We start from the raw sequence: 13,989 nt of genomic DNA, 5'->3' as shown, positions 1-13,989 counted from the left end.
TCGCGCCGTAGGGGGGTGGAGGCGGAAGTGGCGGCGCGGGCCCCGGGAGTAGGAAGGAGCCGGGGCTGCAGCCGGGGCTGCAGCCGGAGCGGAGCGGCTGCCAGCCGAGGAGCAGGCGCGGCCGCGGCGCCATATTGCGGCCCCAAGCGGCCGCGACCGAGTCATGGCCGAGACCTACGGTGAGGGTGGTGGGCCGAATTCGGGGTCTGGGGTCTGGGCCCGGGGAGGATGCGGCCTTTGGGGAATGGGGCGGGGCCTTAGGTACCAGGGGGCGGGGTCTGGCATGGGGCAGGGCCTAGTGGATGCTGGGAGGGATTTAGTGGGTCCGAGGCTGAGCTCCATCGATTTGGGCGGAGCCTGAGGGTCTGGTGTGTAGGTTAAATAGATTTGGGGCGGGATTTGAGGGAGCCAGTCTTGATGGACCTGCGCAGGCCGTGGGGGAAAGGGTGGGCGGAGCCTGAGTGGATGGGGTGAGGCTGACTGTGTGAGTGGCAGGGCTTGAGGATGGTGGGCTGCGAGAACCCCGAGGGGATGCTGTGGACCCTGAGACTGCTGTGGCTTGAGAGGTCTGCGGTGGGGTTGGGGATGAGTTGTCCTTGAATTAGGTGGTGGGCGGGACTAGTGGCAAGGGGTAGGGGTTAAACTTGAGACTAGGGCCAGTGCCTTGGGTAAAGGGAGGGATGGAGGGACCCAGAATTGGAAAATCTGGATGGATGGATGAAGAGGTGGAAGGACAGGGTGCGGCAGAAACAGCACTAGTTTAAGAGTAAGAAGGAGCCACATTCCTTCAACAAGTAGGGAAAAGCCGAAGGAACAAATGCAAAGATCCTGAGGCGGGAACCAGCTTGCTATTTTCAGGGAATAGACTGAAGGCCAGGGTGGTAGGAGGTGAAGTCGTGAGGGGCAAGGGCAAGCCTGTGGGCCTCGATAAGGTGGCTTCTCAAGAGGCTTCAACAAGGTAATAGCTAAGCTTTTGAACTCTGGAGCCAGTTGACCTGGGTTCGAATCCCAGCCCTGCCCAGCTGTGGGATCCTGGGCAAGCCAGTTAACCTTTCTGGCCTCTTTTTCCTCATCTGGAAGACAGGGATATTTGTTAGTATACCTTCCTCGTAGAGTTTTTCTGAGGAATAAGTGAGCTTGCTGTAGTAAAGAACTTTAGAACTGTGCTTTATGGGTAAGCACTGTAAGAATTGTCTGTTGATGTTGTTATTGTTGCTCTGTTTCTGCCTGTGTCTGTTTGTCCCCTTGTAACTGTGACGGTCTCTTGGTTTCCATCTTTTGCCCCATATCATTCTCTCCATACGGGTTTCCCTGATCTTGGCTCCATCTGCTCAGACTTCCTCTTCAAATTCCTGGTGATTGGCAGTGCAGGAACTGGCAAATCATGTCTCCTTCATCAATTCATTGAGAATAAGTGTAAGTTTCTGGGAATGGCCCCGGGAGCACTGAACTGTGGGTGTGGGCATGGTGGGGGCAAGGGCAGGGCTGGCTGCCTGGCCCTCGTGTTTGCTAGATCCTCCCTGAGCCTCAGTCACCCCAGCAACGAGAATGGTTTTGTACAGACTGAGGAGGCCTGGGATCAGGAAATCTCCTGAGCCCCTGCACTGCCTCTTCTCTCCCTCCCACTCCCAGTCAAACAGGACTCCAACCACACAATCGGCGTGGAGTTTGGATCTCGGGTGGTCAACGTGGGTGGGAAGACTGTGAAACTCCAGATTTGGGACACAGCCGGCCAGGAGCGGTTTCGGTAGGTGGGCCGGGCTCCCAAGGGAAGGGGCAGAGGAGAGAGGAGAAAAAATGGGAGAGGGAGACCGGGAGAGAGAGGTGTGTGCAGTCACTTGGAGATCCAATAGGAGCACAGAGACATTGAGAGGGCAGGCAAGGCCAAGAGAGAGAGACGGAGACTGGGTACAGGTACCTTCAGCCAGAGAGAGCAGGGATCCTGGAGAGATAGAAGGGATAGTGAGGGAAAATGAGGTTGAGAAAGGAGTATAATGAAGGGAGAGACTCACAGATCCTAGAGAGACTGCAATAGATCGACCCTATATAGGCCATCCAGTAGATGGCTGGAGAGATGAAGACTTGTGCCCAGGGAGAGGCGCTTGGGGTGGGGGCAAGGGATAGACGTGGAAAGGGAGAGATTGAAAGAGAGGGAAACTGGAAAACAGGTACACTCTGAACGGGACAGAGAAAGACTGACACTGAGAAGAGCAAGGGAAGGGTGATAAAGAAACACAAAGAGAAACAGGTCAGAGCCAGAAACCGGGAGGGTGGGACAGGCGGAGCCAGAGAGATGGAGAAATGGGTGTGTGTGGCAGAGGGGAAAGACAAGGTGGTGGATGCATGGAAATCCTGAGCGTGAGAAACAGAGACAGAGAGAGGAGGGACACGAGGGAATTGAGTCCGTGGAGAGGTGTGGGCCCCAGGCCAGGGCATAGTAGCTGCTGAGTTAATATTGGTGCGTTGATTCGCTGTGTGAGAGAGAGACAGGGCAAAGGGTATGCGGCTGGTGCTGGGTTTGCAGTATGTGCTCAGTGAATGCTTGTGAAATGATTGCCTGAGTTCAAGGGGTACCCAGACAGGTGACATCGAGATGCGCAGTCTGCCACTCTGGGAACAGGGCGTCCCTGGGACATGGCAGGAGAGGGACGAGCAGAGGTAGTTGCAGACCCCTGGCCAGGACTGGGCGAAGGGGAGGTGGCAGGAAATGAGGAATGAGCGAATGCATGAGAAATCAAGAGTGAGGATGAGAGAACCACAGACAGAGCGACAGCGATAGAGAGACCTAGGGAATGAGAGAGACACACACGTAAGAGTGACAGGCAGAAAGACACAGGCCAATGAAGAGATAAAGACAGGGACATGAGAGAGTCAAAGACAGAGACTCCGACAGAGGCAGGCAGACAGACAGCTAAGGGAGACAGAGATTGAGGGAGGCAGAGAGACCAGCAGAGAAGGAAATTGTGGTGACACCAGACCACCGTCAGCTTTTGGGGGATGGGCCAGCAGTAAAGGGGGGGCCTCCGAACCACCAGTCTCTCTCCGCAGAGGGGGGCAATCTCAGGGCAGACCCCAGCCTCGGGGGTGACTGGGTCCCCCTGGCCTCACAGGTCGGTGACACGGAGTTACTACCGAGGGGCGGCTGGAGCCCTGCTGGTGTATGACATCACCAGGTGGGTGATTCGGGGAGAGTGGGGCAGGGCGTGGGCGGGGCCCCTATCCTGTGCCTGCCTCCCTCTTTCCTCTCTCCCTTCTCTATAGCCGGGAGACGTACAACTCGCTGGCTGCCTGGCTGACCGACGCCCGCACGCTGGCCAGCCCCAACATCGTGGTTATCCTCTGTGGCAACAAGAAAGACCTAGACCCCGAGCGCGAGGTCACTTTCCTAGAGGCCTCCCGCTTTGCCCAGGAGAATGGTGAGGACCCTATGGTGGGCCAGTGGGGAAGGATGCTCAGCAGAAAAGCAGGGGCCATCCACTGGGGCCCATGGGCCTGTGGGCTCTCTGTAGCTGTGCCTAGCAGGGGAATGTGGAGATTGAGAGGTCTGGGTTCAAATGCGAGTGTTGCCACATGTGAACTGTGTGACCACTCTGGTCCTGTTTCCTCATCTGGGAAGTGGGAATCACAGTGTTTCTGCCTCACGTAGTACGTGATGGTTAAGGGGGTCGGTCCCAAGGAGCCCCCAGCACTCCCTGGACTCGGGAGCGGGCGCTTGGTTAATGTTGGCTGCTAAGAAACCTTCAACCAGTGCAGGGTGTTGGTGTAACATGGAGGTCGCAAACTCCGATGGCCCGAGGGGACAGGTCTGTTTTGTGAATAAGGGAAATAGGACAGGGTAGACCCTAAGTTAGCAGCCACTAGCATTAGGGGTATGGACCGGACCGACAGCCACATCAAAAGGTGTGCGACTATAAACTCATTTGAGAACTTCTGTGTTAGCCAAACACCTTATAGCTCAGGGTCTGTAGTCCCTCCAGTTGGTAACCTTCAGGTTTGAGGATGTTTTGCCATCTGAAAGATGTGGGCTTGAGTCCTGGCTCTTACTTTCTGTGAGGCCTTGTCACATGGCTAAAGGGCAAATTGTGGTGGGCCTGGGCCTGTCCTAGATGGTGCTGGGGACATAGTGTTAAAGACACCCTGGGCCCAGCTCTCACGGGCTCACAGTCCAGTGGGTGGGGAAGGGAGACAGGACCCTTTCCAGACAGTGACAGGCCAGAGAGGTCAGGGCCGGGAGAGGGGAGGCACAGGGGGCTGTGGGAGCCCAGGGGGCTGAGAGGGCACCTGATGCATGCTGGGAGGTCAGAGAGGACTTTCTGGAGGAGGAGGTGTGTAGGCAGGAACCACCTGGGGAGGGGGGCCCAGGGCAAGGGCCTGGAGTGAGGGCAGAGGTGGAAGCTTGAGGAGCAGAATGAGAGGTGGCAGGTCATTGTCAAGGGGAGGGTGGGGACTGACCGAGGCCCTGTCCCCCAGAGCTAATGTTCCTGGAGACTAGCGCCCTCACGGGTGAGAACGTGGAAGAGGCTTTCCTGAAGTGTGCCCGCACCATCCTGAACAAGATCGACTCAGGTGAGGCCCCTGACTGCCCAGGGTGGTAGTGGGAGAGGAAGGCAGGGCCCAGAGTTCTCCAGGCGACCAGTCCTGACCTCTCCCCTGCACCCCCCCAGGCGAGCTCGACCCCGAGAGGATGGGCTCAGGCATTCAGTACGGGGATGCTTCACTCCGCCAGCTGCGGCAGCCTCGGAGCGCCCAGGCCGTGGCCCCTCAGCCCTGTGGCTGCTGAGATGTGTGCTGAGCCAGGTGGGAGCCTGGGGCCCAGGAACGGCAGGGGTGGGGTCCCGGCAAGGGGGGAATATGGAGCAGAGATACAGAAAAGGAGGGGCGATGAGAGAAAGAGTGAGAAAGATGCAAAAACAGTCAAGTGAAAGGAGCCAGCATCCTGGCCTCGGGGACGTTCTGTCCATCTTGCCACCAGCTCTCTGCCCTGGATCTCTGACCCACCCATTCATAATTCAGCAAATATTTATCGAATGCCTGCTGTGTGCCAGGTCCTGTGCAAGCAGTGGGCCAAACAGTCCCTGCCCTCGTGGAGCCAACATGCTCTTGGGAGGAGACTGGCAATAAACAAGACACATGAGAAAATGATATAGTAGTTAGGAAGATAAGAGCTATAAAGAAAAATAAAGGGAAAGTGTGGAGGGGGGAGGAGTGGAGATTTTCAGTGATGAGGGAAACCCTCACTGAAAAGATGACATTTGGGTAAAGACCTTAAGGAGGGGAATGAGGGGGACGTATGGGTCCCTGGGGGATGAGTATTCTAGGCAGAAAGAACAGCCAGTGCAAAGGCCCTGAGGTAGGGGCATGCCTGGCCTGGTTGAGGAAGTCCATGGAGGCCAGTGTGGCTGGAGTGGAGTATGTGTGTGTATTGGGGGGCAGGGGAGGTGATCAGGAGATGAAGTCAGGGGTGGGGGAAAGCAGATCAGACAGGGCCTTGCTGTCCATGAGGAGGTTCTGGGTTATATCCCTAGTTGGATGGGAGCCATGGGAGGGCTCTGAGCAGAGAAGGGACAGGACCTGATTCAGGTATTCCTAGGATCCCTCTGGCCACATATAGAGGAGGGGGGCGGTGGGCAGGAGTGGTTGCTGAGAGACCAGTGAGAGACTACCGCAGAGTCAGACTGAGAGACAATGGTAGACAGATGGGGGGGGGGACGGGCAGAGGAGGGACTGAGACATGGCTAGGTTTGTATCCTCCCTGGTCTCTGTCTCCAGTCTCACCCCCTCTTGATGTAGCCACTGGGTCTTTCTAAAGCACGAATCTGATCCTGTCCCTCCCCCGTTTAAAACCACCCATGGCTCCCAGGGTCCATGGCACAGAGCCGAAGCTCCTAGCCTGGTGTTTACCCCTGCCAGCCTCACCTGCCTCAACTCACACCTCTCCCCACCGCTCAGGCCGCCGCAGCCACCCTGAAGTTCTTCCCGTTTCTCTGGGTCTTTATTCATGCTCTTCCCTCTGCCAAGAACACTGTTCCTTCCCTCTCTTCCCTCCTTCCCCTCCTCCAGGAAGCCTTGCTTCCACACTCCTTGCTGGGCTTGTGAGGTCCTACAGGATGAGGTCCCATTCCCATCTTTTCGAGAGTGTGTATGTCTTGCCAGTTCCCCCCCTGTGCTTCACGTCCCCCCCGCACCTGCCCCAGCTTCCAACCATTGGCGGCTTCAGGGCGGCTGTGGGGAAAGAGCTCAGACCTTGGATATACTTTGAAGGCAGAGCCAACATGATTTCCTGATGAATGGATATGGCATTTGAGAGAGAGGAGCCAAGGGTGAGTGCTTCAGGCAGCCCTCTTTCCTTCCATGCCTCCGCATCTGCTGTGCCTCGGCTCGGCGTGCCTGTCCTCCAGCCTCCTTTCTTCTGCCAGCTGCCCCTCATCATCTGGTCTTTGCTAGAATGATTCTTCCTGCAGGATACCTTTATCAGCTTCCCAGTTGGGGTCACTACCTCTAGCCGGCTGGTCTCACAGCTGCCCCCTACTTTTTAAAGCATTCAGCTCCGAACACTTGACCATTATTGTATTTGTCTTCCCCATCTGAGAAGGGAAGGAGGTGACAGGTCAGAGATTCCAGAGCGGGGCTGCCTGGGTTTGAACTCTGACTTGTCACTTCCTACCTGTGTGACTGGGCAAATTACTTAATCACTCTGGGTTCTTGGTTTCCTTACCTGTAAAATGGGGCTAATAATAGTACCTACCTCTTCTGGGTGTTGAGAAGATTAATTGCATCAATTCATGTAAAGTCCTTAGCATAGGGGCTGACGCTTAGTAAAGAAATGAGGGCTGGTTATTATTTTTCTTTTTACTATCCGTTTTAAAGAGTCTGGGCTGCGTAGAAATGGATGGGTGTGTATTCTTCACCTGAGGGCTTAGTATAGCGTCCGTTTCAGAGTTTGCCCTCAGTGAATCAAAGGTAATGAGACAGTGCTTTTTCAAACCTTGTTGACTGCAATCTGTAGGAGAAAATACATTTTACACATCTCAATCTGATGCAGTTACACACACATAAAGCTGAAACATTTTTATAGCACCAATATTCTTTGTTTTTTGTTATTTATCGAGGTGAAACTCACATGGCGTACATTAGCCATGAAAATGTTCCAAAACATTTTCATTGCCCTAAGGAAACCCCATATTCATTAAGCAGTCACTCCCCATTCCCACCCCCCATCCCCAGCCTTTGACACACACCAATCTGCTTACTGTCTGTATGGACCAATACTCTTATGACATATGATGCCCCTCTGATGTTTTCTATTCTATTTTATTCTGTTTCATTGAAAAATTGGCCAAGGCCCACCACACTGATTTCCCAACCCACTAATGCAGTGCTGCCCATTGAAATCACCTGGAGAACTTTAAAAGAGTCTGATGCCTGGGCCTCACCCCCAGAGATTCTGAAGTGATTTCCGGATTTCTAGAAGCTCCCAGGTAATGCTATCTGTAGCTGAAGCAACGACCACTAACTGAAGGTGTCTCCTCAGTTTGGAAAACACTGGAATGAGCCAGGGCAATCCAGGAACAAGAGGGACACAGAGATACCAAGGTGGGGACGTGAAATTTAGATACTGAGATACCCCTCTGCAGACTTAAGGGGTCAGCCCTCTGAGACAAACAGGGAGATATGCAAGTTACCCTCAGAGAGACAGCCCCAAATTACCTGCAGACAAGAAATAGAAAATCAGACACAGGAGGGCAGGAAGATACCCAGAAATGAGACAGAGACACCAGCCAGGCCGACCCAGGGTCCCTTTAGTTCACCACACACTTTTCTTTCAGCTCACCCGTTCTCCAGGACCAGCCCTGCCCTTCTGGCCAGGGCCCAGACCCAGGCCCTGGGAGGCCGAGCCCCTCACCTGTCCTGGCCCCAGAGAAGCTGTCCCGCCACCTATCCCCCTTCCCTGGCCTGGTGGGGCCTGGCTGAGGGGCAAGACTGAGCCAAGGGGGAAGGGGGAATCCGTACCTGCTGCTGCTTCCTCTGTCTTGGCTAACCCCTGTCCCCCCGGAACCCCTAACCATACTCGAAGAGTTCCCAAAGCCTGAGACCAGGGCATTTGGCCCCAGCTCCCCGCCATTGCGAGTACGTGTTATTTATTGCCCGGAGGCCTGTCCCATCCCCACTCCACCCCCATAAAGCATTGTTTACACCTGTGTCTTGGCCTCTCTTATTTTGGGGTGATGGGGAGGGAGGGGAGACAGAAGAGGCCCCTGATGGAAGAGCCATGTGTCATGGTGTGTGGGGGTCATGTTTCTGGATTGGATATGGTGTGGAGGGGACACCATGACTCAGGTGGTGTTGTGGACACCATGAATCAGGTGGTGTTGTGGAGGGAGTCGGTAACTGCCAGTGTTGTGACAAGGCATGCTGGAGGCCCACCTGTGTAGCACTGATGGCCTGTATTTGTGATGTGTGTGTGAATATGTGCTGATTGTTAGTGTGACACTGTTGCTTGTGACTACTTTGTGTCCTTGGCGATTGTATCCTTGAGGCTGGTGGTGTTTGGGATCAAGGCCAGGGAATGAAAATTCGGGCCTATAGGTGATCTCCATGCATCTTTGATGCTTGGAGGCCCCAGGCAGCGTCAGACTGTTGCATGTGTGACTGTGCATTTATGTCCCTGAGGTCTGTGTTTGTCTTGTGTGAATTTGGCACCCTTGATACAGCTGCATGTGACCATAAACCCTGAGTATGCCCCCGAGAACTTTGTAGGCCTTTGTGCAACTCTGACTTGTGCATACTTGCAACGGGTGTCTATCTCTTTGTGTCCTGGTGAACTGACGATACAAGTGCTCTGCCAGGGACAGACAGGTGCAGCCCCCTCATGCCACCCCCAACTTCTCTGCCATCCCCAAGTCAGCACTAGCCCCCCCACAGGGTAGGCCTGAGCCTCTGAGAGCCCCCCTCACGCCCTGGCGACGGTGGAGGAGCGAGGCATTTAAATGACCGCATCTGCATAGTCCTTCCAGGCTGGGTCACCCAAAAATGTTCTTAGACCCGAGGCTGTTAGATAAATGTCTTCTCTGCGTACTCTGAGTAGCTTTACTAGGTCGCTTTATTCAGACTCCCACAATTGTCCCGAAACGGCAGGGTGGAGCGGGTCATACTGTGGCATCCCTTCCAGTCTGTCTTCCTCTCTGAGGGACGTTCTGCACTTTTTTCCCTCCGTCACAGAAAGTACTTAGGTAAATTACTAATTTGCGCATTTACATACATTTCTCAACTAACTGCGCAGACATTTCTCTCTCACTGTCCTGTTCTTGGGCTTCGAGAACGCGGGGCTGTCCATGTAAATAACATCGTTTGCATGCCGCTGTCCGGCCCGCCTACCCGTCACTCTCTGGGGTTAGGGACTCTGAGAGGGTGGGCCGGCCTAGGCTAATTATTTGCATGCCCCTCCCACGTCGCTGGCCTAACTGCTGAACTCCACCCACCCCTCCCGGATCCAGCCCTTTCTAACCGTCTTCCTCCTCTCGCCCATAAGGGGCGGAGTGCAGTATGCAAATGAGCCTCACATTGGCGACCGACCCATTTACCCAATCTCGAGGGGGTGTGTTCTGAACTTCCTTGTACCGCCCCGCGCAGCTCGCGCCTGCGCACGCACCGTCTCCTCCGCGGGCGCGGTCACGTGCCCACCGGGCGAGGCGGGGGCGGAGCGTCGCGGGAGGTGGGGGCGGGGTATGGCGCGCTGTGCGGCGCTGGGCGGCTGGCACAAACGACGGCGCCGAGGCCGGAGGAAAAAGCTCGGTGAGGAGAGCTGGGGGAGGGAAGGGAACGGGGCGAAGAAGCCGCTNGGGAGGAGGCGCGGGGTCCGAGCGGTCCCTAGGCCCGGCCTCCGTTGCCTACAGAGCCCCGAGGCGGGAGGCCCACACCGAAGGGGCTTGGGAGGGGCCGCCTTCTCCCGTCCTGTCCCCGAGTGCGTGAACCCTCCCCCGCCCTTCCCCTCGTCGCCGTGGACCCTCCTTCCGCGGCTGCCTTCCGTCTGTCTGTCTGTCTTAGGCCCTCCCTTCCGTCTGGGTGTGTGTCAGCCGCCGGCTGGCTTCCTCCCGTTGGGCTTAGGTTGACCCCTCCGCCCCGTTCTGTCCGGCTGTCTCAGGCCCGCCCTCCCAGCTTCTCTCCAGGGTCGGTTTTTCGGTCTCTGGGCCCCCCATTCTCTTTGTCTTTGGGCTCCCCTGTTTGCTCTGTCTGTGGATCCCCCCTCCCCCGTTCCTGCCGTGTGTCTCTGGAGTTCCCAGGCAGATCTCCCGCTCCCCACTGCTCCAGCATTCCTTTTCTACTTAAGGCCTCCTCTGTCCTTTCTGTTCGCTGCGTCTGTCCGCGGATGCTCTCCCGCAGCCGTGTCTTAGGGTCATCTCCCCAGCCTCACTCCTCCTGCTGCCTCCCTCACTGCCTTTTCTCTTCTTGATTGCCCCCCCCCCGCCACAGTTCCCATGGTCTTCTCCCCAACGTGGCCTTGCGTTTTGGGGGACTGTGTAGCCAAATCTGTCTTCCTCTTTACTGCCCCTGCCACCCCTCACCCCCTGCCCCGGTCGGAGTGCCTCTAGCTCTTCTCACTTTCTTTTTTTTCTTTCTCCCCCTTCAGCCACCCTGACGGGTCCTTTCCCAAGCCCTTAGGGGCAGCAGAGGACTTGGGGACCAGCGAGCACCCCCAGGGCGTGAGAAGAGCCTCTGCTGCCTGCCCTGCCTCACCCTGCCTTACGCCAGGCTCAGCCGCCCCGGCCCCCGGCTGCATCAAGTGGAGGAGGCGGAGGCGGAGGAGGGTGGCACCATGGGCCCGGGCCGTGCCCTCCATGCCCGGGGGATGAAGACGCTGCTGCCATGGACAGCCCGTGCCAGCCGCAGACCCTGAGTCAGGCTCTCCCTCAGTTGCCGGGTCCTGTGTCAGAGCCCTTGGAGCCTGGTCAGGCCAGGATGGGGGTGGAGAGTTACCTGCCCTGTCCCCTGCTACCCTCCTACCACCGCCCAGGAGCACCTGGTGAGGCCTCGGCGGGGAGTGGGACCCCCAGGGCCACAGCCACCTCCACGACAGCCAGCCCCCTGCGGGAGGGCATCTGCGGGCAGGATGGTGGTGAGCTGCTCCCACTGCAGAGTGAGGGCGCTGCAGCACTGGTCACCAAGGGGTGCCAGCGACTGGCGGCCCAGGGCGCCCGGCCTGAGGCCCCCAAACGGAAGTGGGCAGAGGATGGTGGGGATGCCCCAGCACCCAGCAAGCGGTCCTGGGCCAGGCAGGAGAACCAGGAGGCAGAGGCTGAAGGGGAGGGCAGCATGGGCTGCAGCAGTGGCAATGGCGAGGCCAGCGTGGGGCCAAGGGAGGAGGTGCTGCCCACCGCGCCTGAGCGCCTGGCCCTGGACTATATCGTGCCCTGCATGCGGTACTACGGCATCTGTGTCAAGGACAGCTTCCTGGGGGCGGCACTGGGTGGCTGCGTGCTGGCCGAGGTGGAAGCCCTGAAGCGGAGTGGGCGCCTGCGTGATGGGCAGCTGGTGAGCCAGCGGGCTATCCCGCCACGCAGCATTCGTGGGGACCAGATTGCCTGGGTGGAAGGCCATGAGCCGGGCTGCCGAAGCATCGGGGTCCTCATGGCCCACGTGGATGCTGTGATCCGCCACTGCGCTGGGCGCCTGGGTGGCTACATCATCAATGGGCGCACCAAGGTAAGGCTGTAAGGGCCTTGCGTGGAGGGGGCCCCCCAGCACCTGCTTGTTGGATACCTGGTGCTCTGAGTATCGGTGCCCTTGGAGATAGGCTTCTGGGGTCACAGAAGGATGTAGGCAGCTCCAGTGGAGTGAGTGTTGGTCTTGGAGTTTGATTTGGGCTCTCCCTACTGTGAGGATTTTGGGGGTCTGTGCACTTTCTCTTTCCCTGTTTGCCTCTCTTTTCATCCACCCCTGTCTTGTCTGTCCTTTCAGTTGCCTGTCTTTGGTCTGTCCTCTGGTCTGTCCATTCTGTCTCCCAGGCAGGAGAACCAGGAGGCAGAGTGGGGAGGGTGGCAGTGGTGAGGCCCGTGCCAGGCTGAGGGAGGAGGTGCTGCCCACTGCGCTTGGCGCTGGACTACATTGTACTCCCCTGTGCCATACTGTGGCATCTGTGGGCAGGACAGCTTCCTGAGGGTGGCACTGGGTGCCTGTGTACTGGCGTGGGTGGGGAGGGGGTCCTGTCCTTCATCTTTCCTGTGCTTCCCCATCCTAATGCCTGTCCTGTATCCTTCTTGTCTTGTCTGTCCATCACTGTATTCTTGTCGGTTCTGATCTGTTCCCTTGATTCTCTGTTCTGTGTCCCTTCTTGGTACCTTTTTCTTATTTTACAGTAGTTGTTATTAATATACTTTTTTTTGGAACCTGGGCTTTTTCAAGAATCTGCTGAAACTACAGACCCTCTTTTAAGAAAAATGCTCATTTGTCTGGTTTATGGGCAGTCATCAGCACCTCCTCAGCTTCCAGCTGCCCATTCGAGAACCTAGGGTTAGGAGCTCTGCACAAGACAGTGGTCTTTTGGGCTTTTCTGGCCTTCCAACACAATAATCCTCCTCATAGAGGGCTCAGAGGGCTCTGGCCTTGAGTCCAAGGCTAGTGTCATTTGGCTAAGTCCCCGTAGGGAGTGCCTACTGCACACCAGTGATGCCTGAGTGATGGCCGGGCTGTTTGCTTCCCTGCAGGCATGAGGTTGTGCTCCTGATGTCTCCTCCCTCTTCCCTCTGATCCCATCTTGGGTTCTGCCTCTGTGCAGCTTCTATCTCCGGGTGGAGCTGGCTCAGGGACCCAGGCTCCCTCAGGCCAAGGCCAGCATCCCCCCCACCCAGCTAAACTTGTCCTACTTCCCCCTCCCTCCCATTACTTGATAGCTGGAGAGCCAGAGGAGGCCCTTCCCTGGGCTTTGCCCTGGTGCAGGCAGGAGAGATGAGAGGGAGTCTGCCTGGCCACGAAGTGCTCAGCATCTTCACCCCAGGTCACCCATCCTCGCAGGAGGGAGTTTGAGGGGAGACGTGAGAACTGAATGGCCCAGGGCAGCATGCTTTCCTCAGCCTCAGTTTGCTCGTCCGTGGGATAAGAAAATCAGTCAAGTGGGGCGCCTGGGTGGCACAGCGGTTAAGCGTCTGCCTTCGGCTCAGGGCGTGATCCCGGCGTTATGGGATCGAGCCCCACATCAGGCTCTTCCGCTATGAGCCTGCTTCTTCCTCTCTCATTCCCCCTGCTTGTGTTCCCTCTCTCGCTGGCTGTCTCTATCTCTGTCAAATAAATAAATAAAATCTTAAAAAAAAAAAAAAATCAGTCAAGTCCCCAGCTAGTCTTTGGCAGTTTTACGAGGGGAGGGCAAAGTAGAGTGAGCAGATGTCTTCCCCTTTGGTGCCTTGGGATGTGGTTGGGGGCAGGGCCCTAGCGAAGACTGGGGGCTCGGGGTGTTGGGACTGTTTTAGCTCTGGGTGATTTCTGTTGTCCTGGGAGGTAAGAACAAACCTGGCTAGACTGAGAAGGGAGGGGGGAGCCAACCCAATCACGGGAGTTCTCAGACCCCCCCCTCCCCCCGTCCTGGTGAGACGCCCACTCCAGGCTTCCCCACCTTCAACGACAACCTCTGGACTCCCCAGGCTCTGAAATAAGAGTGTGGGGTGCTGAGGTGGGTGATCACAGAGGTGGTGGGGGCAGATCACCAGTGTGGCTAGGGCCAGCAACAGCCTGCCTGTTGGTCATTCCTGAATGGAGCTCCTGTGTTCTCGTCTCCTAGCTGTCTCTAGTTCCTCTGCTCAGCTGACTTGCAGGTGGGAAAGAGTTGACTCCCATTGGCATCAAGGACCACCATAGGGGACCACAGGGGGGCCTCGCTTGCTTGGTTGCCCCTTTAAGAGCAGCTTGGAGGTGGGGCCTGCTGTCATTGGCTCAGTCCCCAGTTTCTAACATACTGTGTGTGTGTGTGTGTGTGTGTGTGTGTGTGTGTGTGTGTGTGTG

The 13,989-nt window shown here is 56.8% G+C and overlaps 2 protein-coding genes across 7 annotated transcripts in view; both read left to right on the top strand.

Annotated features, from left to right (window-relative positions):
- Positions 1 to 16: 16 nt before the first annotated feature.
- Positions 17 to 10,687, top strand: RAB4B (RAB4B, member RAS oncogene family). 6 transcript variants are annotated; one of them, XR_002143603.2, is made up of 9 exons: positions 17 to 179; positions 1,336 to 1,416; positions 1,633 to 1,747; positions 3,111 to 3,173; positions 3,262 to 3,416; positions 4,471 to 4,566; positions 4,665 to 4,797; positions 7,377 to 7,478; positions 7,827 to 8,200. XR_002143603.2 is itself a non-coding variant. In XM_019804282.2 (8 exons), exons 1-7 carry the CDS (start codon positions 164 to 166, stop codon positions 4,778 to 4,780), a joined length of 642 nt encoding a protein of 213 aa, XP_019659841.1. In that variant the 5' UTR covers positions 17 to 163; the 3' UTR covers positions 4,781 to 4,797; positions 10,628 to 10,687. The 6 variants fall into 6 exon arrangements, 5 of the variants coding, with proteins under 5 accessions (XP_019659841.1, XP_011228710.1, XP_034494536.1 ...); XM_019804282.2 differs by lacking the exons at positions 7,377 to 7,478; positions 7,827 to 8,200 and adding an exon at positions 10,628 to 10,687; XM_011230408.3 differs by lacking the exon at positions 7,377 to 7,478.
- Positions 10,688 to 10,831: 144 nt separating this feature from the next.
- The window catches only part of EGLN2 (egl-9 family hypoxia inducible factor 2), an 8,208-nt gene continuing 5,050 nt past the window's right edge, over positions 10,832 to 13,989 (top strand). The window contains exon 1 of the mRNA XM_002923691.4: positions 10,832 to 11,700. Coding sequence (XP_002923737.2) covers positions 10,864 to 11,700 — 837 coding nt within the window. The 5' untranslated portion in view covers positions 10,832 to 10,863. The remainder of the gene's footprint in view (positions 11,701 to 13,989) is intronic.

The sequence above is a fragment of the Ailuropoda melanoleuca genome, chromosome 12 (genome assembly GCF_002007445.2).
Source record: "Ailuropoda melanoleuca isolate Jingjing chromosome 12, ASM200744v2, whole genome shotgun sequence".
Lineage (NCBI taxonomy): Eukaryota > Metazoa > Chordata > Mammalia > Carnivora > Ursidae > Ailuropoda > Ailuropoda melanoleuca.
The sequence above is the reverse complement of the archived record's forward strand: the minus strand, read 5'-3'. Positions and strand labels throughout refer to the sequence as shown.